Genomic DNA, 22,346 nt, shown 5'->3' on the forward strand with positions numbered 1-22,346 from the left:
TGGCTCGAGGGTAGTCACGATTCCGATGCGTGTGAAGACGCCGAGCAGTCAAGCAATATCGGGGTATCTACAGGCAGTACAACGACAAGGTGCGGAGGTGGTCTCCTTGGAAGATACTGGGTTGGTGCAGCTTGACCATCAAGCCTGCATGTTTCAGACGGTGCTCGTGATTCAGCCGCTAAAGGATGCCTCTACCCCTGAGAGCGTGGGCGAGAGGCAAGAAAGCGGCCAACGACGGAGTCTAGGCAGTCACTCTCTTACGCTTGAGCTATGGCTTGGTACGACCGACATTGCGACAAAGGCTAGTTTTGATTCTAGGGTCATCACGCCGTGGATCATGCGGAAATTGCTAGAGCAACTGGAGTCTATAATGCAGCAGCTTACTACTATGAATCCTGAAGACAGACTAGCGGAAGTGAATATTGTCACGAGCGAAGACCTTGCAGAAATATGGACATGGAACAGCGCCGTGCCGCTGACAGTTGAGCGATGCGTTCACGAGATATTTGAAGAGCGCGCGAACTTCCAGCCTCATGCGCCCGCCGTGTGTGCCTGGGACGGCCAGCTGACGTACGGCCAACTGGACACGCTTGCGACCAAGTTGGCGTGGAAGCTCGCCGAGCTGGGTGTCGGGCCACATGAAGAAACGATAGTGCCCTTGTGCTTCGACAAGTCGATGTGGACAACAGTTGCAGTGCTCGCAGTGCTCAAGGCCGGAGGAGCGTTTCTGTTGCTTGACCCATCCCTTCCTGAATACCGCCTTCAACTTATGGTTCAACGCGTCAAGGGAAAGTTGGTTCTATCCTCTGTCTCTGCCCAGTCTCTCAGCTCTCGGCTCGCCAAAGAGGTTGTTACTGTCGAACCTGGGCTTTTCACCGGCCTCAAAAGCCTGAGCGAGGAGCCTAATGGACAACTACCCCGTCAAACCCCGTCGTCTCTCATGTATGTGAGCTTCACATCCGGCAGTACAGGAGCGCCGAAGTGTATAAAGATAACGCATAGCAACGTGGCCTCGGCTCTCCATCATCAAGTCGGCATCATGGGGCTCACCAAGGACTCGAGGGTTCTTGATTTTGCATCCTACAGCTTTACTACAGCGATCAGCAACGTCTCCGGAGCTCTTGCTGCAGGCGGTTGTCTATGTGTTCCGAATGACCAAGACCGAAAAGATAGGCTACCGGAGGTTATAAGGTCTCTTCAAGCAAACTTCATCGACCTTACCCCTTCTATTACGCAGTTTTTGATACCCGAGGATGTTCCTACGCTGCAAGTCCTCGTCCTTGGTGGTGAAGCTTTGCGAGTTAGGGACGTCAAGCCTTGGTGGGGAAAAGTTCGAACCATCCACCTGTACGGCCAAAGCGAGTGCACTTCGAATGGCACTATCAATCACGACGCATCCAGCCCCGAAAACGTTCTGTCTATTGGCAAGGGCGCTGGTCTAGTAACTTGGATTGTAGATCCAGAGAATCACAACAGCTTACTACCTCTGGGATGCGTCGGCGAGCTTCTCTTCGAGGGACCCCTTATTGGTGATGGCTACCTGGGCGATCCGGAGAGAACACAGGCGGCATTCATTGAGGACCCTATCTGGCTGCTTCAGGGGTGCCCGGGTCGATCCGGCCGGCACGGGCGACTTTACAAAACAGGTGACCTAGTACAGTACAACGAAGATGGCAACCTCATCTTCATGGGACGCAAGGATACGCAAGTCAAGATACGCGGCCAGAGAGTTGAGCTGGGAGAAGTCGAGCACTGGGTCCAGAATTGCATGTTGGATGCTGTCCAGGTTGTGGCTGAAGTGATAAAGCCGCAAGGGGAGAATGCAAACCGCGCGCTGGTTGCATTTCTACAGTTGAAAAACAAAGCCCAACCCGAAGCCGTTACTGCAGCTCTCAAAGTTGACGACCTGGAGTCGGAGGAAATCGCGGCCGAGCTGGTCCCTATCCCTGCGGACGTCGAAGAGAAGCTAGCCGGTCATCTGCCAAGCTACATGGTACCATCAGCGTTCTTCTCCTTGGGAGAGCTACCGATGACGGCTACGGGTAAGGTGGATCGGAAACGGCTCCGCGAGATTGGCGGCTCGTTCTCAGTCGAGAAGCTGGCTGAGATGCGGACGGCCGGGCAAGGGCCGAAGCGGCAGCCGACTTCCGTAGCTGAACGGTGCCTGCAGAGGATCTGGGCCAAAGTACTAAGCATCGGGTCAGCCAGAATTGGGCTAGACGATAGCTTCTTCCATCTTGGGGGCGATTCTATCGCCGCAATGAAAGCTGTGGCTGAGGCTCGCAAAGTCGGCATCGGGCTCACGGTTGCAGACATCTTCCGTCATCCAATACTAAAGAATCTCACCAAGCAAAGCACTCTTGTTGCAGAGGGTTCCGAAGAGGAAGTCGCACCCTTTGCCCTTTTGGGTGACAAGGTTGAAGCTGCCTCTTTTCTTCGAGACGTCTCGAACCTCTTCCATCTGGACCCGGCCAAGATACTCGACGCATACCCTTGCACACCCCTTCAGGAGGGCCTTGTGTCTCTAGGGTCGAAGCATTCAGGAAACTATGTCATGCAGGATATCCTTGAACTGTCTCCCAATGTTGCGGTCAAAGACCTGTGCACGGCATGGGAGCAAGTGGCTCGTGCCATGCCCATCTTGCGCACCAGGATTGTCCAGCACAACGATCTCGGTCTCGTGCAGGTAGTGTTGGACGAAGAGATTCGTTGTATCGACGCAACTGGCTTAGACAGTTATCTCGAAGCCGACAGGAAGCATTCAATGGACCTGGGCGAGTCACTCACGCGCTATTCTCTTGTCAAAGACGATGTGGGAAGTCCCAAGTGGTTCGTGTGGACGATGCACCACGCAATCTACGATGGCTGGTCTGTACGTCTGATCCTGGCCGCGGTACACCGGGCGTTCCAAGGCCTGTCTATTAACCGAGGTCCTCAAGTCCAAGCATTTATCAAATACATCAAAGGACAAGACGATGAGGAGATACTCAACTTCTGGGTCGAGGCCCTGGCCGACTATGAGGGCGTGCCGTTTCCAACCCTCCCGCCGTCTGTGGATCAGCCAGCGGCAGACCAAGAAGCAGAGTACCAGTTCCCACAGCCCCGTCAATGCCGCAAGGACATCACAGCCTCGACCCTTATCCGTGGTGCATGGGCCTTGATCGTTAGCCGGATGTCCAATACCGAGGATGTCGTGTTTGGCGCCACTGTATCCGGAAGAAACGCCCCAGTTGCCGGGATCGACGCCATGGTGGCACCGACATTCGCAACGATTCCACTGCGCGTCAAAGTCGCTGGTGACCAGAGCGTCTCGGGGTTTCTCAGGACGGTACAGCAGCAGGCAGTCGACACGATCCCCTTTGAACAAGCAGGACTGCATCGGATTGCCAAGATGTCTCCCAGCTGTCAGAAGGCGTGTATGTTCCAGTCACTGCTTGTCATCCAGCCGCAAGACACCATAGGCGCCGAAGAGGTGCTTGGGTCTTGGCAAGCCACCAAGCAACGATGGTTCAATACATATGCTCTGATGCTTGAGATACGGCCGGCCGCGGACAAGTTCACAGTCCATGCTAGTTTCGACTCAAGGGTTCTCGAGCCGTGGCTGGTGCACAAGATGCTGACGCGGCTCGATTTCGTGATGCAGCAACTCGACTCTGCACACAGTGAGAGGCCGTTGTCAGAAATCGCCGTGATGACACCCCATGACCTAGAACAGATATGGGAGTGGAACTGCACTGTCCCTACCGCAATTGAGACGTGCGCTCATCAGATGATTCAGGAACAGGTACTGACCCAACCAGCCGCGCCGGCCATCTGTTCCTGGGACGGCGAGCTGTCATATCAGGAACTGGACCGACTTTCCTCACGCTTAGTGGACCGACTTGTCGAGCTTGGCGTTCGCCCTGACGTACTCGTTCCATTGTGCTTCGAGAAGTCGATGTGGACACCCGTTGCCATGCTTGGCGTTCTCAAGGCAGGTGGAGGGTTCGTCTTACTTGATCCCTCCCTTCCACAGCAGCGTCTGCAGACCATTGTCGGGCAGCTCAACGCGAGCTTCATCATGTCTTCCCCCGCCAACTTTTCTCTGAGCTCGCGACTGTCAGAAACAGTCATCCAGCTCGATCCAGGGTCAATCAGTCTCTTTGATTCCGCTCCACATCCCACTCCCTTGGTCCGGCCCTCACCGAAAGATGCAATGTTTGTGGTTTTCACATCCGGAAGCACAGGCACGCCGAAAGGGGTGGTGCTATCACACGTCAACTTCTGCTCTGGTCTCAAGCATCAGCTACACCTCCTTGGCTTCACCAAAGACTCTAGGGTGTTCGATTTTGCTTCGTACGCCTTTGATGTTGCGATCCATAATGTCGTTGCCACCCTCGTCGCAGGAGGATGTGTATGCATTCCAGCCGAGGATGAGCGCCGGGACAACATCAGCCAGGCCATGGTCAGAATGGGAACCACGATTGCCGATCTCACACCCTCGGTGGCGCGCCTCATAGATCCTACCTCTGTTCCGCAGCTAGAAACTCTTATCCTAGCTGGAGAGGCGGTTTCTGTTGACGACGTGACACGATGGTGGGGAAAAGCTCGTGTTGTCAATGCGTACGGACCTGCCGAATGCAATATCAGCGCGATCAATTCGGGGCAGTCAAGCCCTGAAGATGTCACCCACATAGGAAAAGGAGCCGGGTTGGTGACTTGGATTGTTGATCCTGAGAATCACAATCTCCTACTCTCGCCGGGCCATGTCGGCGAACTTCTCCTCGAGGGCCCTCTCGTTGGTCGCGGCTACCTCAACGATCCGGAAACGACGACAAAGTCATTCATTGAAAACCCAACATGGCTGGCGGAAAGCCTTTTCCCTTCCAGCCAGCCATGCCGACAAGGCCGACTCTACAAGACAGGTGACCTGGTCCGATACAACGAGGATGGAAGTCTGATGTTCATTGGGAGGAAGGACGCGCAAGTCAAGATCCGTGGCCAGAGAGTCGAGCTGGGGGAAGTGGAGCACTGGGTCCAGAAGTACACGGACGCAACCCAGGTTGTAGCCGAAGTCATCTTGCTACAGGGAGCGGGTTCGGGTCCGACGCTTGTAGCGTTTCTCCAGATCGAAGACGGACCAGAAGCTCCTGCAGTCAGCATACTCCCCATCTCTACGGACGTGGAGGATAAGCTGGCTGGGCATCTCCCGAGCTACATGATGCCGGCCGCGTTCCTTTCCATGCGGCAGATGCCCATGACACCTACTGGAAAGACCGACCGAAGACAACTTCGCGAGATTGGCTCGTCCTTCTCTATCCAGAAGCTAGCCGAGGTGAAGAAGGCTCAGCAAAACGGGAGCTCGAAGCGCGAACCTACATCGGATGCAGAGTGGCGAATGCAGGCGATATGGGCCAAGGTGCTTGGCATCGAGCCGGGTACCATTGGAGCAGATGATAGCTTCATCCGTCTAGGAGGCAACTCAATATCTGCAATGGCGGTCGTAGGCGAGGCTCGGAGGCTGGGTCTTCAGGTCGCGGTCGCGGATATCTTTTGCCGTCCAAAGCTTCATCAACTCGCTAGTCATGCGACTCTTTCGACCGGCGCCGCTTCCAGCACCATTCCAAGCTATCAGCAGCGTGAAGATACGGAGCAGTCATTTGCTCAGGAATTTCTGTGGAACTTGGATCAACTACATCCCGGCCTCACAGGACACTTGATGCCATGGGCAGTGCGACTGCGAGGATCGCTGCAGCTGGACGCCCTAAACACGGCACTGCTCGCGCTGGAGAGTCGTCATGAGACACTCCGGACGACGTTTGGATCACGAGAGGGAGTCAACATGCAATTCATTCGTCCTGTCCATCGCAAGGAGCTGATTTCAGTTGAGATTTCCTCGGATGACGGGAAGGGCCTCGAGCATGCGTTGCAACGGGATCGGACTAGCCCATTCAACCTGGAAACCGAGCCGGGGTGGAGGGTAACCGTGTATCGACTCGACCAGGAGGAGCATGTCTTGTCTATCGTTATGCACCATATTGTTTCTGACGGCTGGTCCCTTGACGTTCTTCGCCGAGAGTTGGCCACATTTTACACGGCCGTCCTCCGCGGCCAAGACCCTCTCATGCGCGTCAACAATCTGCCTATCCAATACCGCGACTACTCTTTCTGGCAGAAGCAGCAGAGCCAGGCAAAGGCACGGCAGCGGCAGCTTGACTATTGGGTCAAACAGCTTGAAACAAGTCGACCAGCAGAATTTCCTTGCGACGAGCCTCGGCCGGAAACTCTTTCCGGACAGACTGATTCCCAAGAAATCTGGATTAAAGGCGAGCTATATGATCGTCTGCAGAGGTTTCGCAGAGAGCAAGAAGTAACGCTGTTTGTCGTACTACTCGCTGCATTCAGAGCAACTCATCATCGCCTCACCGGCGCCGCTGATGCAACAATTGGGACTGCCAGCGCCAACCGCGACCGATGGGAGACGCGAGATATAATTGGGTCCTTTGTCAACGTGCAGTGCGTTCGAATTAAGGTTGAAAGGGGGTCCTTCGATGAGTTAGTCCGCCAGGTTCAGGCAACAACTATCGCTTCCTTTGCCAATCAGGATATCCCGTTCCAGCAGATTGTCTCTAAACTAGAACCAGACAAAAACAAGTCTCGCCACCCACTAGTTCAGACCATTTTTGCTGTTCACTCTCGCTCAGGCCCAGGCAAGTTTATGCTAGAAGGAGTCGAAACGGAGCAAATCCCCATGCCCATAACCTCGAGGTTCGATCTCGAGTTTCATATTTACGAGGAGCAGCACGCATTGCGAGGCAGTCTCATCTTTTCAAGCGATCTCTACCGTCCCAAAACAATCCGCAACGTGCTGTCCGTCTTTCACGAGGTGCTGGAACGAGGTCTCGCGGACCCCGCGGCTGCAGTTGCATCGCTACCGCTTGCCGAGGGTGACGGCTATGAAGTATCGTCGTTCAATGGGGTTGGCTAATGCTGTTGTTTGCGTGAGGGAAACAAGGCGACATTGGTGGTCAGTCCAGCAAGATGAGTGCTGCCAGTGCTCAGTCAATAGGTGTGTAGCCCTGAGCGGTTGCTTGGTCAAGGGACGGGAATCTTGAAGGAGACACGATCATGGCCAAGACGTTGTTTTATGTTCGTTGTACTGCATCGTGGCCGAGGTCGGGCTCGGATCGACGCCAATCGCTACGGCCGCTACGTGAGCATTGCTGCAGAAAGCATAAATCCATTTCACCATCTACAGAGACGTTGGTCCATTCAAAGACTTTTGAGAATGGTTATTTCGTAGATGCATGGCGATTCATGACACCAAAGCAAGAAAGCTCTTGTCCATGTGTATGAGATGATCAACTACTTGCCTGGCTCATCCGAGCAACATGGAAAAGGCAAGTGCTGCGTCAACGCCCAGCAGCAGTATATTCTTTCCTCATGTGGCCGAGAACTGTCGACCAATGGAATCAAGGAGGTCGTCAACATCATTGTTCGAGTCCTGCCAATCCCTCATCACGACACCATGGTGAGCAATGCTTCGAATAGTAAAGATAGCCTCAAACGGGCCTGGTTTTGAGAAAATGCCCTCCTGGGTCATGGGCAAGCAGTCGAGTCTTGTCTTTTGACCTTCTTTCCACTTGATATCAAAGGCCCATAGCAGTCGAGGTATAGCGAGCAGCAATGAATTCCGCGCCAGGTGCTGACCTGGACAGGTTCTCTTGCCGAATCCAAAAGCCGCCAGAGGGAGGTCGGCGTCGATCCATCTCTCAGGGATAAAGTCCTCCGGGGACCGGAATACTTGGTCATCCATTTCCAGAGACCAGTGATTTGCTATGACTGTTGCTCCTTTCGGGATGAAGAACCCGCCATACTCGTCGTCTTTCGTGGGAGAATGCGAAACTCCAGCTGGTGCTAGGGACCGCCAGCGGAGGACCTCTTCGATAAACGCCCGTACATAGGTAAGACTAGGAAGGTCATCAAACGTCGGCAGACGTCCGGTACCAATAACCTTATCTAACTCCTCTTGCGCGCGTCGCATAGCATCCGGGAAGGAAACACAGGCAAGAACGGCGACTTCGAGCCCCCCGGCCGTTGTTCGACCTCCAGCTCCGAAGATGTCACCTAGCACAAACGGGAGCTCTTCCCGGGATACTTTAGATAGCGAAGTATCATCGGAAACGCTCTGTTTGCACCAGTTCCACGAGGTGGCTTTTAGGGCATCATTGAAGTTATCCCCGTATAGTCGAGTTTGTTGGCGATGCAAGCAGTCTCCTACCAACTTCCATTTTGCAAAAGGACGCGGGAGATGGTTGAGAGTCGGGAAAGCGTCGACTAACCAGGTTCCAATTGAACAGGTGTCGAAAATGGCGGTTATAAGCCGCTCCATTCGTTGAAGTTCCGGCTCGTCCCCACTCACGAGCCTCCTGCCATAGACGAGGGCAAACACGAGGCTTGATGAGAATCTATAAAATTCATGCTGAAAGTCGTTGGTAGATAAAAGGTTGAATAATAGGTGGCGGCTTTCAAGCTCTTGTAGCGGGCGGTAGAGCTGGCATTTTCGAGAATTGAGGAACGAGGCCTGTATCGCGTGGAATTCCCTCCATTTGGGCCCATATGGTAGAAGGGCGGTATCTAGGTCTTTTGCCACGCATTCTCCTGCAACAATTTGTCGTGGACGAGAACTATAAAGCGCACTTCGTTTGCTCAACAAGTCCCTAGCAACTTGGTGGGTTCCGATGAGAATTATGGTCCTTTGGCCGATACGAAGATGGAGTATGGGCCCGTAGATTTTGTGCCACTCTCTGAACTGCTTCCACGGGTTTCGGGGTATCTGGTACATGTTTCCGACAACCGGGAGACCTCGAGGGCCAGGTGGTAATTTGGGGGTTCTTTTCAATGAGTAGCATGTTAACGCCAGGAACAGGACAAAGGCGCAAATAGAAGCGGTGCTCATGTTGGTATCGATGGTTGATTCATTCCATGTACGGAGTACGGCAGACAGACAAACAGCACTGCCGGGGTTTTAATAGCTGCATGGCTGCTATCTTTAGATTCTAAACATACTATACATTCACAATGCGATGATTGTGAGCGGCAGCGTATGGCGGCATTGAGGCCAACCAAACGTACGCTTCGCTGGTTGGCGCAACTCTGACGTTGTCGGCATGCAGTATAGATGAATGAACCGCAATAATTATGACTGCTCGCGCATTCACACGACCCCGCTTGCGGAGTGTACAGTATCAGGGCATCTTTGGAGGCCTGGCCACGGCCCGGGTTGGGGTCACATCGGGCTCGCATCCGCAGCTGTCCCTCGAGACATGCCCGGATCGATCTGGATGCTGGCTAGAGCGCATAACGAGACAGTACATGAAATATCCACCAGCGCAAGCTCGACGGCTGCGAGTTGGCTCACGACGACCCCGCACAATATGCCAGCCATGCCTATGGCGTGCTCGTTCCTCTTGCCCGTCCGCTAGGACGTGGACACAACATCTTCCCAGTGCCTGGTTCCTTGCCGGATCCTCCAGAAGCTAATTGTCCCTCGCCCACTCATTCTGGGTACATGTCCGTCTTATGTAGAATGCCATCTTGGTTTCCGTGGCTACAAGTGTAACACTTGTGCCCGCCGTTCGAGCAATGCCAAAGGATATCTGCAAGGGCTAGTTATCGGACGGCCTGCTGAGGCTGTCAAGAATCTCAAGGCCAGCGTTGACCTGCGATGTAAGGTTCTGTATCTATGCAAACGTCAGTCACAGATTTCACCGAGGGACTGGGCCTGGTGCGACGGCGGGCAATACCTTGTCCTCGTCGTACTTGTCAAAAATCTTGTAGTGGTCGTCGTCAACATCGATGACGGCTCGGATGAAATCGGCATAGTTCCCTTCCCAGCCCAATAACGTCTCGTTGCGGTATCTGTCGATGGAAGCAGGCTCGGGCCCCGAGCCCGCCACTTTTTCAGCTGGCCGTGTGCATCGAATCATGACTCCGGGTGGGGGGCCGACTGGGCCGTTGACCAAATCTCCATGCTGATATTGCCGTGTACTGATGGGTTTCCAATCCTCCCCCAACGGCTTGTAGAGCAATCTTCCTGGCTGGAGCGTGAAGCTTTGACCGGCTACTCTGACCTCGACTTCTCTGCCACCGCCAGACGGACCTTGCCAGGACGGCAGGTCCCACTCCCTGAGCATTACGTCGCAATTCTCAAACGACTTCTGGACGAGATCGGTGATGTCCTCTATCTTGGCTTCGGAGGTCGGGGCCGTGAGCTTGGACGACGCAATGTGGTACGGCGAGTCGATTGAGAGAATGCCAGCGATGGAAATGTTCGTGGACGGGTCGTGGGCAAGCATGTGGGCCATTGTCAGAGAGAGCAGACAGCCGAGGGACCAGCCTGGGAGATAAACCACGGTCAGTTGTCGCCAGTCATGGTTTGGCGTCGTCAGAGGCTACCTCCCAGGATGATGGTACCTGCTATACCTGCTATGCCCGCCTTGACAAGCAGGTCAATGTAGTGGCGCGCCATCTCGTCCATGCCGCCCTCCCAGGGCTCGCCGTCAAAGTACTTGGGGTCGTAAATGGCCCAGACATCGCGACGGAGGCTGCCGAGGAGGTAGTAGCTGAAGACGGTGCCGCCGCCGTCATGGATGAGGACCAGCGGGGTTGGCGGCTTGGCCCGCTTGTGCGGCGGCACGAACTGGACCTCAACCGGGTTCGTATCGCCGGCAAACATGGCTGCCGGTGTCAGGAGCTCGTGGAGTTGCGAAGGTGATGTTTGTGGTCTCTTGTGTTGTGTAGTTGGCGGCTATCTGGAGGAACAGGCGGATCCCACTTCCCGTTGGCACTCCACGGGCTTGTCTACGTGTAGCCTCTCCGGCGCTCTCGACGGTGCCGGCGGCTGATCCCGGCAGGTGCCGAAGAAAGCGACCCTAAGCCAAGCTGAAAATGGAATCGCAGGCTACAACTATCCAGTTAGAAATACCGCTTGACCAGTCAAAAATGTAACGCTCCAGCAGATGCATTACAGGTACGGTCAATAGCTGGTTTCCTCTGTCTGCTCTACCTGACAGCGACATATAATGTACGCACAGACTTGCAAGATATTCTCTGATGCTTCAGCGGCAACGTGCTTCACTCGTAGCTCAGGCATTCATCCTCTCGCTCCTCTTCCACAAATATACCGTCTTCTTGCACGCCTGGCGGTTTTCTTTTCAACACCGAGCAGAAATGCCACGGCCAAGGTTACAAGTGCTCGTGGTTAACCAGTACCGCCGTCCAGGTCCCCGGACCACCCGTTGATCAAACATCGTGAAGCGTCAATCATATCTCTAACAGTTAAAGGGGCCTCTGATACGGGGTACGTGCAATTCAAGTGGTGAGGCCGAGACGCCAAGTTAACCCTGCCTCAAGGATGGGAAGAGGGCTTGATCCAGATGAGGGTTGAGGAAAAGACAGCGTTGCACAGGACGAGCTGGGCGCCCACTCCTCCTCCCTGTCAGACGAAAATATTTGAAACTGATGAAACTGTGGTCCAGCGACTGCGCGGACGCTTCCAAGTAAGCACGACATAGCGATGGTCTAAGAGAATACAATTGAGTTGGCTTTGGCATAGTCATGTCACTTCCGACACGCAGACACTGTCGGGAGCTCTACTTCGGTCCAGGATAGAATGCATTATCACGCCACCCTTGCTAATGCATTCATAATCGTCACTGTCAAAGTTTGAATGTTTCCAAGCCTTGGTATCTTCAAGCCCGCCTTGGCTTGCTGCCCCACAATGCGTTGCGAGTCTGTCAAGAACCCAATATCCCCGAAACAGCCTGAGATGAGCCCTTCTAGTACGAGGTCGTAGTAATGGTGTTTCACCAACAGTCTGTGACTCGTCGACTTGCATTTGGGTTCAATAGAAACTGGTCCAAGTGAGTTGCTGGCCCCTTTACTCATCGCCGGAGCATACGTGACAAAATAAACAAGAACGCCACCGTTCTCGGAGATGCCAACTCACCAAAAGAAACCGTAAGGTTGCAATAATTCTTGAAACTCAAGATTCCAGGGTCTTGAGGGTTCCATTGAACCCCCACAGTGGCCATCAAGCCCCGTTAGACAGCTGCTCAGAAATTGAACGGTCATGTTCACAAGCGAGGAGACTTGGGAACGGAAATCGGGTCTGGCTTCAGGCTTTGAGATGAGAGAAAAGGGGGGGGAGGGATGAGTAGGATGTAAAGCTTAATCGATGATTCGTACCTTAACTGATGGACCTCAACCTGTCACAGAGGGCTCGGCCAGTCCCTACGGATAATAAGACGCGGGACGCGCGGAAGATGGCGGCGAAGTAAAAATCAAAACATTGTTAAGTGCTCCGTAAATAATCATCTCAAGTTCTCCGTGCCACAGATAGAGAGTAGTGCTAAGAAGAGGTGGCAAAGTGGACTAGGACTGGGCCATTCCCGGCAAATGGTGTGAAGGGTCTCGTCAAGCTCATGAAGCAGGTCCACCAAAATGAGTTACATCTTCCTCATTTTCCCCGCGAAATCAAATACCCATCATGCCGAGTCCCGATATGAATGCCTCACCTCATAGCTTCGGCCCCAGCACCAACTGCAATCCACCCACAGCCTTCTCCTGCTCCGCCATTGGGCACAGCTGGAAGAACTTGCCGCGCGGGCAGCCGTTGACGGTACTCCGCTTGTGCGGCAGGTCGATAAACCGATCGATGCGGAAGCCGTGGATTAAATCGTAGAGACTTGAGGTTGGGTCGGAGATTTTCGGCTGGCCGACAACGTACATGGTCCGCGGGTCGTCGAGGAAGAGGTAATGAATCTGGCTACTCCACCAGCCAGACACGCGGTGCGGCCCGCGGAAGCGCACATCGCCGACGAGAGCGTGGCGCCCGCGGTCAAAGTCGCCGGCGTCGTAGTAGCCGCCCAGTCGGTCCTCCTGCGCGAGCGATCAATGGTAAGCCTTGAACACTACATGGGGACTGAAAGACTCAAGAAGGGGGGCGAGATCCTTACCTTGGCCCAGTAGAACTCAAAGTAGCCGAAGAAAGTGTCATCCCATCTGGCAAGGACAGCCATCTGGTGCGGGTCGTCATGGATGGTCCGGAGATACTGGCGGTGGTGCTCTAAAGTGCCCTCCTCGTGCCAGCCCTGGGATACACGAGGGTCGTTCATCCAGCCGTGGAGAAGCCCTAGGTGCTCCTCATTCTCCCAGTCGAGGACGACCATGGAAAAGGTCTCCTTGATGTGAGGGATCCATCGACTGTAGATGAGAGCGCCGGGAGCGGGCTTTGCTGGCCGGATGGGATGATATGACTGCTGATAGCGATGCGGATCTTGCGGGTCGCCGGCCGAGGCAACGGTGATTGTGTGGTGAAGAGGGGCAATGGGGTATGACGGAGACGGGCCCGAAGAGGAACGCAGGGACCGGGGGGTTCCCTCAGGCAGCCAGACGGGACGAGGCCCAAACGGAGAGCCCGCGCCCTGCCAGAAGGTGCCTTGCCGCGCGACGACTAGGGCCTCGTCGAGCCCGGAGTGTGATGTCTGGCTTTCCGCGGTCCCCGACGGCGGTGCTTGTGAAGTCGCGAGGAGGAGATCGATCAGCTGCTGAGCCAGCGTGGCAGCACCGGGGCCCCTGAGCTCAAGCCGGATCGACTCGTTGCCGGGCCGCAGGGTGAAGAAGACATAGAGCAGTAGCCAGGCCTGCGCCGGCGAGGGCAGCGCTTCAGGGCCGTCCCAGACGACGAAGGAGCATGGCGATCGCCTTGCCCTGGCCCAAGCGCTGTTGTTGGCAGCCGGCGGCAGCTCGCTGGACTTGAGGTGTGTCGGCTCGGAGAATAAGAGGCGGGCGTTGTCAAGCTTGCAAGGTGTGGGCGCCTTGGCCGACCCGACCTTTTCGCGGATTCGGTACAGAGGGATGTCGGCGAGCTCCTTGCGAGGGGGAGGGCCAGGGGTCGTGGCCCGGTGCAGATTGTAGTCGGTTTGATAGGGGTGAGGAAGACGCAGGATGGTCTCGTCGGGAGACAGGGATGACAGAGAGACTTCAGGCGAGGCGCAGGTGCTGTTGGTGGCCATGGTGGTGTTGCCAGGTCCAGCAGCAAGACGACGTTGGGGTGAGATGGAAAGTTGTGGGTTGGCCAACCACCAGCAACTAGAGAAGAGGAGGATCACGCGTGGCAGTTTGAGATGAAGAGGAGGAGAAGCGGAAAGCCCAAGTACAAGGTGGGGATGAATGTGACGATGGACAAGGGCGTCGAGCTGGACGCTTGGTACCAAGTTGGTGGTTATGGTTGCGACCTCGATGTAGGCTTGGCAGTAGAAGGCCTCCGAATTTACATACCAAGTACCGAGGCATTAACGTGCTCAGCGGAATAACTCAGAGGAATAACCCACTCGGTGCTTGCGGGAGTTGATAAGCAATAGGGTGTTTAAGCTTATAATGAGGGTATTCCGGGATGAGGGGCTTCACCTTGTTGAGGCTAAGCGAAATCGCCTCGGCTTTCGTTAATTAGCATGCGTCGAGCCTCCATTGCAGCCAGCTTGGCGCCCAATCTCGTGGCAACCTGCAGTGAGGGTCCGGGGAGATGGAACCGAGGAGAGGGACCGGGTCAGGCGGGCATCCGCACGGTGCGGGCCACAGGATTGATGGAGAAGAAGAGAGAGAAGAGGGGGACGCAAAATTGGCGCCAAGATGAAGGGCGGATAATCGGCAAGTTCGTGGGCAGTTGAGGCAATTCCTCGTGTGGATGTCCCGGCGGGCATAGCTAAGTAGGTATCCAGGAGGTGCCTTGCCGGGCAGCACATGACTCGGATCTGATAACTTTAAACAGAAACAGCAAGGTGCTGCGCCGTTGATGGGCATACTGTGTGATAGAGGCACGCCCCAGCCCCTGACGGCCGTCGGATTATACTGGTTAACGTGATAATATGGTAAATATCTAGTAACGCGAACAGCCTGCCACGGCGGGGATCAGCGTCCACCAACAGCAGCCGCTCTCGTCCTTGGATCCCTGGGATGGAGACGTGGTTCAGTCATCGTCGGGCCATTGTGACAGGGGGCATCATGATTAACACGGATGCGCATACTTGGAACAGGAGAGGCTGCGAGAAGCAACTTACATGCGGGCAAGACCGGGGTGCCTCGAGAGACTCGCATCCTCGTCGGAGTCGGTGAAGCCAGGCGAGTCTCGACCGGGTAACTTACCGATTCCACCAGAGGGGCGCATGTGCTTCTACGTATGTATCCGTACATGCTTGCATGCTTGCCCATGGGGTGAAGTTGACGAGATGGCAGGCGAGCCATTAATACCGGTACTGTACTATCAGCAGCCGCGACTCGCGAGCGCCTTGGTGCTGTATGTACAGTGCAAGCCCCCTGTCCTCTCTCGAGTACGGGTACTGTCAGGGCAGAGAAAAGACTTACAGTATAATACGCGTTAATAACTTACTAGGTAGTAACTTAACATCTCTAATGGGGGTGCCCCTATTTTGCCTGGTGTACAGTAGCGGCTATTGAGAGAGATGGTGCCTACTTAGGCCATATGTACGGATAATTACCAGTCACCCATTCGCAGCTGGCCTCCACTTTTGGTGACTGGTATAATTACCTAGATACCTAACTAACAGCGGCAGCTTCACAGGTACGTACTCTGCTCGACGTCTCCGTTATCAGATGGTCCTGCAGCATCGACGTCCAACTCCGGCGTCTTCCTCGCGACAGTCTCGGCAGCTCGTCGTGTCTCCCAATGTCGGCACGTAAGCTGCTGTTGCCAAGCTGGTGGGCTGTTCCATCACCATGACCCATCATGGTCCCCTCGACGCTGCGGCGCCCAACTATGGCACCGTCAAAAAGCGCCTGGCCATTGCCTTTGGCTACTTCAGCCCTCCCATGGCTGCCGAGCCAGCTGCCCTCGACTCCGTTCTGCTTGTCATCGGCACCCTCGGCTCCATTGCCGCTGGCGTACCTTCTCCCATCATGTCCGTCTTCTTCGGCGAGCTCCTCGGCCAGCTCAGCTCTGCATCGTGCTCCAGCAAACCGCCGCTCCCTTCCTACGACAACACGCTGTTTCGAAAGGTTCTCTTGACCGTTAAGCCAACACGTCTCTCTCCTATTAGCGTCGTACATTATCCGCGGCTCAGTCCAGCGACCAGCTCTTCAGTCTCAGCCCGGACATCGCAAAAGCCGCCGTGGCTGCCCGCCGGGTTTTCGGTCTCATCTGTGCCGATAGAAGAACGGACAGGCTCCGTGACAAGAGTGGTGACAGCCAAGGCGATGTCGAGAAAAGAGCGATGGTGGAGGCACTGCAGGTGTCTTCTTGTCCCAAGAACCGGGGCGTGGGCATGTCTGTGGCGTTTGACGGCGTACGATTCTCGTACCCGAGCCGCCCCGACGCGCCCATCTTGCGCGACATCTCTCTCGACATCCCGGCCAGGTCCTTTTTGCGCTCGTCGGCACCAGTGGTGCGGGGAAGTAGATCACCCTGTCGCTTTTACGAAGACTGTACAGGCCTTCGTCTGGCACTATCAGGCTGGATGGATACGACATCACCCGGCGGGCGGAGTCTGACGGTGCAGGAGATGAAGAAGAAGAAGACGACTTGCCGGTCTGGGATGACGTCGCCCTCGTGCCCCAAGACCTTGTGTTATTATCTGGGACCGTCGCCTTCAAATTAGCCTGGGTGGTCCAGGCACTCTGCAGGTAACGGAGGCGGAGATTGAGGAGACGGCCAGGCTGGCCAACATTCACGACACAATCGGCGGGCTGCCGCAGCGCTCTACGAGAAGCCCTGCAGGCCCACAGGGTCGCGGTCCTTCTCGGGCGGACAGAAGCAACGGCTGTGTATCGCTCGGGCCCTGCTGAGGCCACGTCCCCTGCTGCTCGACGAACCAAGCAGCGCATTGGACGCAGAGATCGAAGCGTTGTGGGAGAAGTCTCTCGAGCACATCAGACAGGCTGATGAGAGCGGCCGTAGAAGAGTGACCGTGGCCGGCTTCGCCCACCGCCTCCGGACCGTTATGAAGGCCGACAAGATACTTGTGATTGAGGGCAGCCGGATCCTGGACGCGGGGACGCCGGCCCGGTGCGACAAGTATCGCAATGATGTAATGCACCAATCTAACAGGAGCAGTTTGTTTGTCTGTGCTGGGTATGACTTGGTTTACACATGACAGATCTATAGAGCCTCCCTGGCGGCGGGCGCTGCAAAGAGCACTTCGTCGTCCCGGAGGAAGTTGAGGTGCGCATTGAAAAGGGCTGAGCACGTCTCGCGGCCGGCCCAGCGCAGCCCGAGCGCAGCACGTCGCGCAGCCTGCTCTGCTCGCAGGCTGTCCTCGCGCTCATGGCCTCCTGAAGGCTCTGTAGGCGCTCCGCCGTGGCGGGTGCGCCGGACTCGGGAGAGGGATGACGTGGTCTGGGACAGCGAGGGGGGGCATGTTGACCGTGGGACCGGCCAGCGCCTCGATATCATCAAAGGCGGCGGAGCCAGAGCCCGTCGACATGCAGCGCAAAGGCGGCTACGATGAGCTTTGGGCGGTGACTCCGGGGCCATGCGCGCAGCGGCCTCGAGGGCGCCGACGTCAGTGCCTGGGCAGCTGATGCGCGCAGGCGGCTGATAGAGCGATGAGGTAATTCAGTACGCCCGCCTCACTCTACCCCTGGCCGTCTCCTCGAGGGTCGAACCAACGTCCACAGGCTGCACGGAGAGGTTCGCCGAGTCCGCATTCGCAGCCTCGGCTCTCAGGGCCACTCGAAGCGCCCTGTCGTAGCCCACGGCCACGAAGCACGAGCGCAGAGCCGTAAACCTGCGCCGCAGCATGCTCCATGCCCGCTGTAGGCGACCGGGATCCAGGCTCTGGCGGGCGCGTAAGACCTAGGTCAGTTCGTACTTGGTCTTGCCTGACCGGATCCACAAGCCAAGAAGGTACTCTTGCCCAGGGGAACGGGCAAGATCTCTTCCATCATTCCTCGGTCTTCGCCAAGGCGAGAGAGTGCCTTGTCGACCTCGGCGGCCTCCACGAGCGGCAGAGCACCCTGTAGATGTGACGTGCTCGGCTCGGACGCGTTCCCAGACTGTGCCAGCGCCACTTCGCACAGCCTGCCGACCTCTGTGTTGCGGATGATGTCGGCGGTGGTCAGGGGGATGCCCTCTTTCCTACAGACGCTTGCGACTTGAATGGCCATGATGGAGTCTCTACCGATCGAGTAGATGCTCGTTTGAGGTGTGATATCAGTGACTGCGCTACCGGTGACGCCGCAGAGAATGGTGATGGGATGAGTAAAGAAGTTATCGATAGCTTCTTTCTGGAATGTTGCTTGGAGCTGATCTCTTGCCGTCAGTTGTTGAGATAGGGGTAGATCTGCCAAAGACTCCAGGAATGTGACGGCCAGCCTCTCGGGCGAAGCCAGAACGTCCTTCAGACACTGGGCGGCCAGATCAAGGAGATGCCCAACCTTCTTCATTGCTCTCCTAGACGACGCCGTCACCACCAGGGATCCATCTGCCCTCTTCCCGGCCTCCATGCTGAGGCGATAATGAGACAGAGGCTGGGCTTGTTCCGCGCCAGGGAACTCATACGGTCTCCAAGGCGTCTGCTCGCTCCAGGCTGCCTCTCCCTCCTTCTGGGAGACAAAGAACGTGTCGAACAGGTCTTCTTCCACTGCGCCGTCACCACGTCATGTCCTCTGAATATCCATGGGAGACCCGTGCTGGCAGTCGAGGGACCGGTTGTGGAACTCTTTCCACCGAAGGACCGGATCTCTATGAACAGCGCCGGCCCATAAAGACAGCTTATCCTGGGGTGTAAATAAGGAAGTCCTCAGAACTTCATGACGCTCCAGGAGTGTGTGCCGGGCCGTCTTCAGCTTCAAGACATCAGTGTCGAGAGGCAGACTCAAGGCATGGTGGTAAGAAGACAGCTTGGGGTTCAGCGTGAGCGTCGCCCTCACCATTCCAGCCTGGAGCGGCGTCAGGGGGTAGACGAATTCGATGCCGCCTAAGACGCTCGGTGGCACGATGCCGTTCAAATTTTCAAGACCCCATTCTGATTCTTGACTCGTCCTTGTCTTTTGCTGTCGGCCATTGGGGAGGGCGCTGTCCGAGGACTTTACATGCCGCGCGAGACCCCTGATGCTCCGGTTCCTGACGACGTCGGCACCCGAACTTGCACACCCCGCTCCCGGCGTAGCTTTGCGAAGCGGATGGTTGTGATGGAGTCGATGCCGAATCTGATAAAGGGCGTGATCTGGTTGATCCGATCGCTCCTCGTGCCGCAGTAGCCGGCAACGATGTCCCGAATCGTTTCTTCAAGTGGCGACCAGGTGTCATCCTCATCTGTCGGTTGAATTGTCCCTTGCTCAATGCCTGCGCTTGACTTATTGATGGACGCAGCCAGGAATTCAATCTTCTCGAGCCTGCTTTCCAGATCCTCCAACGAAGCCCGACAAGCTGGACTGGACCTGCAAGATCACGCGGTTCTGGCCAAGATTTGCCTCGCACTCGACAGCCAGCGCGTAATCCAGCTTCATGTGGCCCTTGACATATCTCAACGCCTTTCCTTGGGAGCCCGCACCCTTGGCCTCGGTCGGGGCCCCGATGAAGGAAAGAATGCTGGCGAACAAGGGGCCCGAAACCCCGAGCCAAGAGGTGATGGCGCGGAGGGGCGTGGTTGGTAGTCCGTTGATTGGAAGAGCTGCGTCGTCATGTGCTTAATCTTCATTGCCAGCGCCGGCGGCACTATAGCCGTCTGCGAGCAAATGGCCACCACGGCCTCCGTCTCCCACCAGCACGTCGCCGTCATCCTCGCCATCCAGTCCATGTGCGTTTGTCGCTGGCCGTCGTGTCCGTCGCCGTTTGGCGCAACATCCGTGTCAAGGACTTTAAGCAGGTCAAGGGTCTTGTCGTGTGAGAGCGTGCGGATCTAAGGCCAGAGAGGACATTCCCAGATCGAATATGATACCAGGAGGCTGAAAAGATAATGGTGGAGATTCATGGACGTCCAACAACTCGGATAAGTCATTGTCGAAATGCGGCACCAAATTAACGCTCTCGTCGTGTAGTGCAGGCACGGCCTGTAAATGTTAAAGTCCACGTTGGTGAAGAGTCTTGCGAAATGAACAGGTCCACGCCTGGTCCTTGTCTGTCCTCAAAGAAGATCTAAGGCCGTCTTCGAGATGCCAAATCCAGTCCTCGTCCTTCTCTTTCCTCCTCAATCATGGCTGAATTGACATGAAAAATGCACAAATAACAGACGACGGCTACCAATGCATCCAGAAAAAGAAGAAGAAAAAGACTCGTTCCGCCATGTCCGTCAGGCGCCGCTCGCCCGTCTCAATGTCTGCATCCTGCTCTGCACTCTCTGCACCCGCTCCTCGTCCATGGACTGCCGCCAGGAGCAGTCGTTGGCAAACTCGCACGACCGGCACTTGAACGCCTCTTCGATATCCACGCCCTTGGCCTTGCGCTCGCCGCGCCACCAGCTCATGTACTTGCCCAGGTAGGCATCCAGCGCCTGCCGCGAGACGGGAAAGTCGTGCACGTCGAGCTCGCGGGCGTCCTCTCGGTGGATGTACTGCACGCGGAGCATGTGGCCTAGTGAGTCCTGGCCCTGGGGGAACGCGAGCTTGATCTCCTCAAGAACCAGAGACAGGAGCTCCCGGAGAGTCCGGTACTTGAGCGCGTCGCCCGTCCAAGAAGAGGCTGTCGAGCCATGGTCAGACTCGTCGTCCACGTCATTGTCCGGCTTGGTGGGGCTTGACGGCGCGTCGTAAAACTCGTCCTCGTGCACGTCGGCGATTTGGGCCAAGAAGGCGTCGGACAGCACACTGTCCGGGTTCAGCCCATAGCGCCTAAACATGGCGAAAAAGTCCAGCCGGCCAGACGCCATGTCAGCGAGAAAGCGATGGTACAGCAGCAGCTGGATTTTGGCAGGGCGGAGCAAGACCTTGGAGACCGGCGCCACGCTTCCGCGAGTCTTGACGTCTGTTAGATAGACCTTGGGAGCCGACGCCGCTCCATTGGTGTCCTTCTTGGGCGGGAAGTAGTCGGTGAGAGTCGACTGCTTCAGGCCTGGATCCGACTCTTGGCTAGAGAGCTCCTTCTCGAATTCCGGGTTTGGGTTCTCGTGGCTGACTCCGTCAATGATGCCGTTGACGAGATTGCCGTCGACCATGCCCCAGACCTCGAGCTCGCGCGTCAGTCCCGTCTCGCGCAGCGTTCTCAGGCCCTGGACGAGGTTCCAGAGCTTCAGGGCAAAGCCATCTTCCCTGGTCACGACGTCGATCTTGACTCTGGTGTGGACTTGGTCCTCTAGAACCTGGTGGACCTTGGATCCGCCACGCATGGCCTTGGTTCGGGTTCGCCTTCCGCCGGGCAGCCTGGTGAGCGTGTACCAGTACTGCAGCTCGCACCAGGCCCCCGAGGTGAGATCGCTGACGGTCAAGGGCTTGCGGGGAAACGAGCGGAATCTTTGCAACGGCGAGCGGTCATCCGTCGTCTCGGGCCCGGCGTTGCTGTCCGGCGGGATATCGTCAGGGCCACGGCCAAGCTCGGACAGGGCCCGACTCACTAGGCGCTTGGACCTCGAGTCAGCAGGTTTGAAGGACGGGTGGCACTCTAGAGGCTACGAACAGTCGGGATAGATGATGTTCGCGCAAGCCGAAACTGCTGATGGTGAGGGACGATGCGTCTTGCCTGACGCAGCCGTGTCCCGTTGTCGGACCAGAGCGGTCGCCTCAGGGCTCTCCAGAGAAGGCGAGAATGCATGGCGCACCCGCCGGTCGATGCCGTTGCTTGGCTTGTCGTCTGCCTGGTCCGGTATCGAGTCAACGGCAGCTGCAACGCTCGTCTCCTTCGCAGACGGGCCGCGGGACAGGACGGCGCCGGCTTCTGACGCAAGTTGGATCAGCTCGAGCTCTTCCTCGGGGGTAAAGTCGTAGCCGTAGTCGCTGTCACTGTCCGGGGCATCGGGTACGGCCATGGCTGGGGCCATAGTGGATCATGGTGCTTGAGCCGCTCTCGAGCTGGGTGGCACCGGAGCTGAAGAGGGTGGCGGCGGCGATTCTGGTGCACGCGACGGCTACGCGGAGTCACGTGGCCACTTTAGCCGCTGATTCTGCATTAGCACTGATTGGCTGCAGCGTTCAGGCGCCGGACAGATCAGCTAGTTAGTTAACTAATCAGCCTCCTCCACTGCTCCACTGGAGCCGCAAGCCAAGCCGCCATTGATGAATCGCCTCATCTTCCAGCCGTCGGACTTGTTGGCTCCATGCAGCCCCCCCTCTGCACACGGCGGCAAGCGGCAAAGAGCCATCCATCAATTTCCCATCAACCCTCGATGGCAATGACCCACGTACGCCCTTCCGAGGCT

The 22,346-nt window shown here is 56.4% G+C and overlaps 7 protein-coding genes across 7 annotated transcripts; 2 read left to right on the top strand and 5 right to left on the bottom strand.

Moving 5' to 3' along the window:
• Positions 1 to 388: 388 nt before the first annotated feature.
• Positions 389 to 6,967, top strand: HRG_05376 (AMP-binding enzyme domain-containing protein; the record flags this gene model as incomplete). Its single annotated transcript, XM_044863847.1, has 5 exons — positions 389 to 544; positions 602 to 942; positions 1,087 to 6,202; positions 6,278 to 6,357; positions 6,439 to 6,967. The coding sequence occupies 5 exons, from the start codon at positions 389 to 391 to the stop codon at positions 6,965 to 6,967; spliced, it is 6,222 nt and encodes a 2,073-aa protein (XP_044720379.1).
• Positions 6,968 to 7,420: 453 nt separating this feature from the next.
• HRG_05377 (cytochrome p450 domain-containing protein) lies at positions 7,421 to 8,023 on the bottom strand (the record flags this gene model as incomplete). Its single annotated transcript, XM_044863848.1, has 1 exon — positions 7,421 to 8,023. One exon carries the CDS (start codon positions 8,021 to 8,023, stop codon positions 7,421 to 7,423), a length of 603 nt encoding a protein of 200 aa, XP_044720380.1.
• A 1,624-nt stretch (positions 8,024 to 9,647) lies between these two features.
• HRG_05378 (thioesterase domain-containing protein) lies at positions 9,648 to 10,717 on the bottom strand (the record flags this gene model as incomplete). The annotated part of the gene is made up of 4 exons (XM_044863849.1): positions 9,648 to 9,722; positions 9,786 to 9,988; positions 10,031 to 10,378; positions 10,438 to 10,717. The coding sequence occupies 4 exons, from the start codon at positions 10,715 to 10,717 to the stop codon at positions 9,648 to 9,650; spliced, it is 906 nt and encodes a 301-aa protein (XP_044720381.1).
• Positions 10,718 to 12,558: 1,841 nt separating this feature from the next.
• Positions 12,559 to 14,057, bottom strand: HRG_05379 (acetyltransferase (GNAT) domain-containing protein; the record flags this gene model as incomplete). Its single annotated transcript, XM_044863850.1, has 2 exons — positions 12,559 to 12,921; positions 12,999 to 14,057. 2 exons carry the CDS (start codon positions 14,055 to 14,057, stop codon positions 12,559 to 12,561), a joined length of 1,422 nt encoding a protein of 473 aa, XP_044720382.1.
• Positions 14,058 to 15,777: 1,720 nt separating this feature from the next.
• On the top strand, positions 15,778 to 17,239 carry HRG_05380 (ABC transporter domain-containing protein; the record flags this gene model as incomplete). The annotated part of the gene is made up of 5 exons (XM_044863851.1): positions 15,778 to 16,068; positions 16,122 to 16,509; positions 16,557 to 16,660; positions 16,713 to 17,084; positions 17,162 to 17,239. The coding sequence occupies 5 exons, from the start codon at positions 15,778 to 15,780 to the stop codon at positions 17,237 to 17,239; spliced, it is 1,233 nt and encodes a 410-aa protein (XP_044720383.1).
• A 617-nt stretch (positions 17,240 to 17,856) lies between these two features.
• Positions 17,857 to 18,501, bottom strand: HRG_05381 (phosphopantetheine attachment site domain-containing protein; the record flags this gene model as incomplete). The annotated part of the gene is made up of 1 exon (XM_044863852.1): positions 17,857 to 18,501. The coding sequence occupies one exon, from the start codon at positions 18,499 to 18,501 to the stop codon at positions 17,857 to 17,859; it is 645 nt and encodes a 214-aa protein (XP_044720384.1).
• Positions 18,502 to 20,288: 1,787 nt separating this feature from the next.
• HRG_05382 (exonuclease V - a 5' deoxyribonuclease domain-containing protein) lies at positions 20,289 to 21,968 on the bottom strand (the record flags this gene model as incomplete). Its single annotated transcript, XM_044863853.1, has 2 exons — positions 20,289 to 21,544; positions 21,608 to 21,968. The coding sequence occupies 2 exons, from the start codon at positions 21,966 to 21,968 to the stop codon at positions 20,289 to 20,291; spliced, it is 1,617 nt and encodes a 538-aa protein (XP_044720385.1).
• Between the last annotated feature and the right edge of the window lie 378 nt (positions 21,969 to 22,346).

Source organism: Hirsutella rhossiliensis (assembly GCF_020360975.1).
Source record: "Hirsutella rhossiliensis strain HR02 chromosome Unknown scaffold00005, whole genome shotgun sequence".
Taxonomy (NCBI): Eukaryota; Fungi; Ascomycota; class Sordariomycetes; order Hypocreales; family Ophiocordycipitaceae; genus Hirsutella; species Hirsutella rhossiliensis.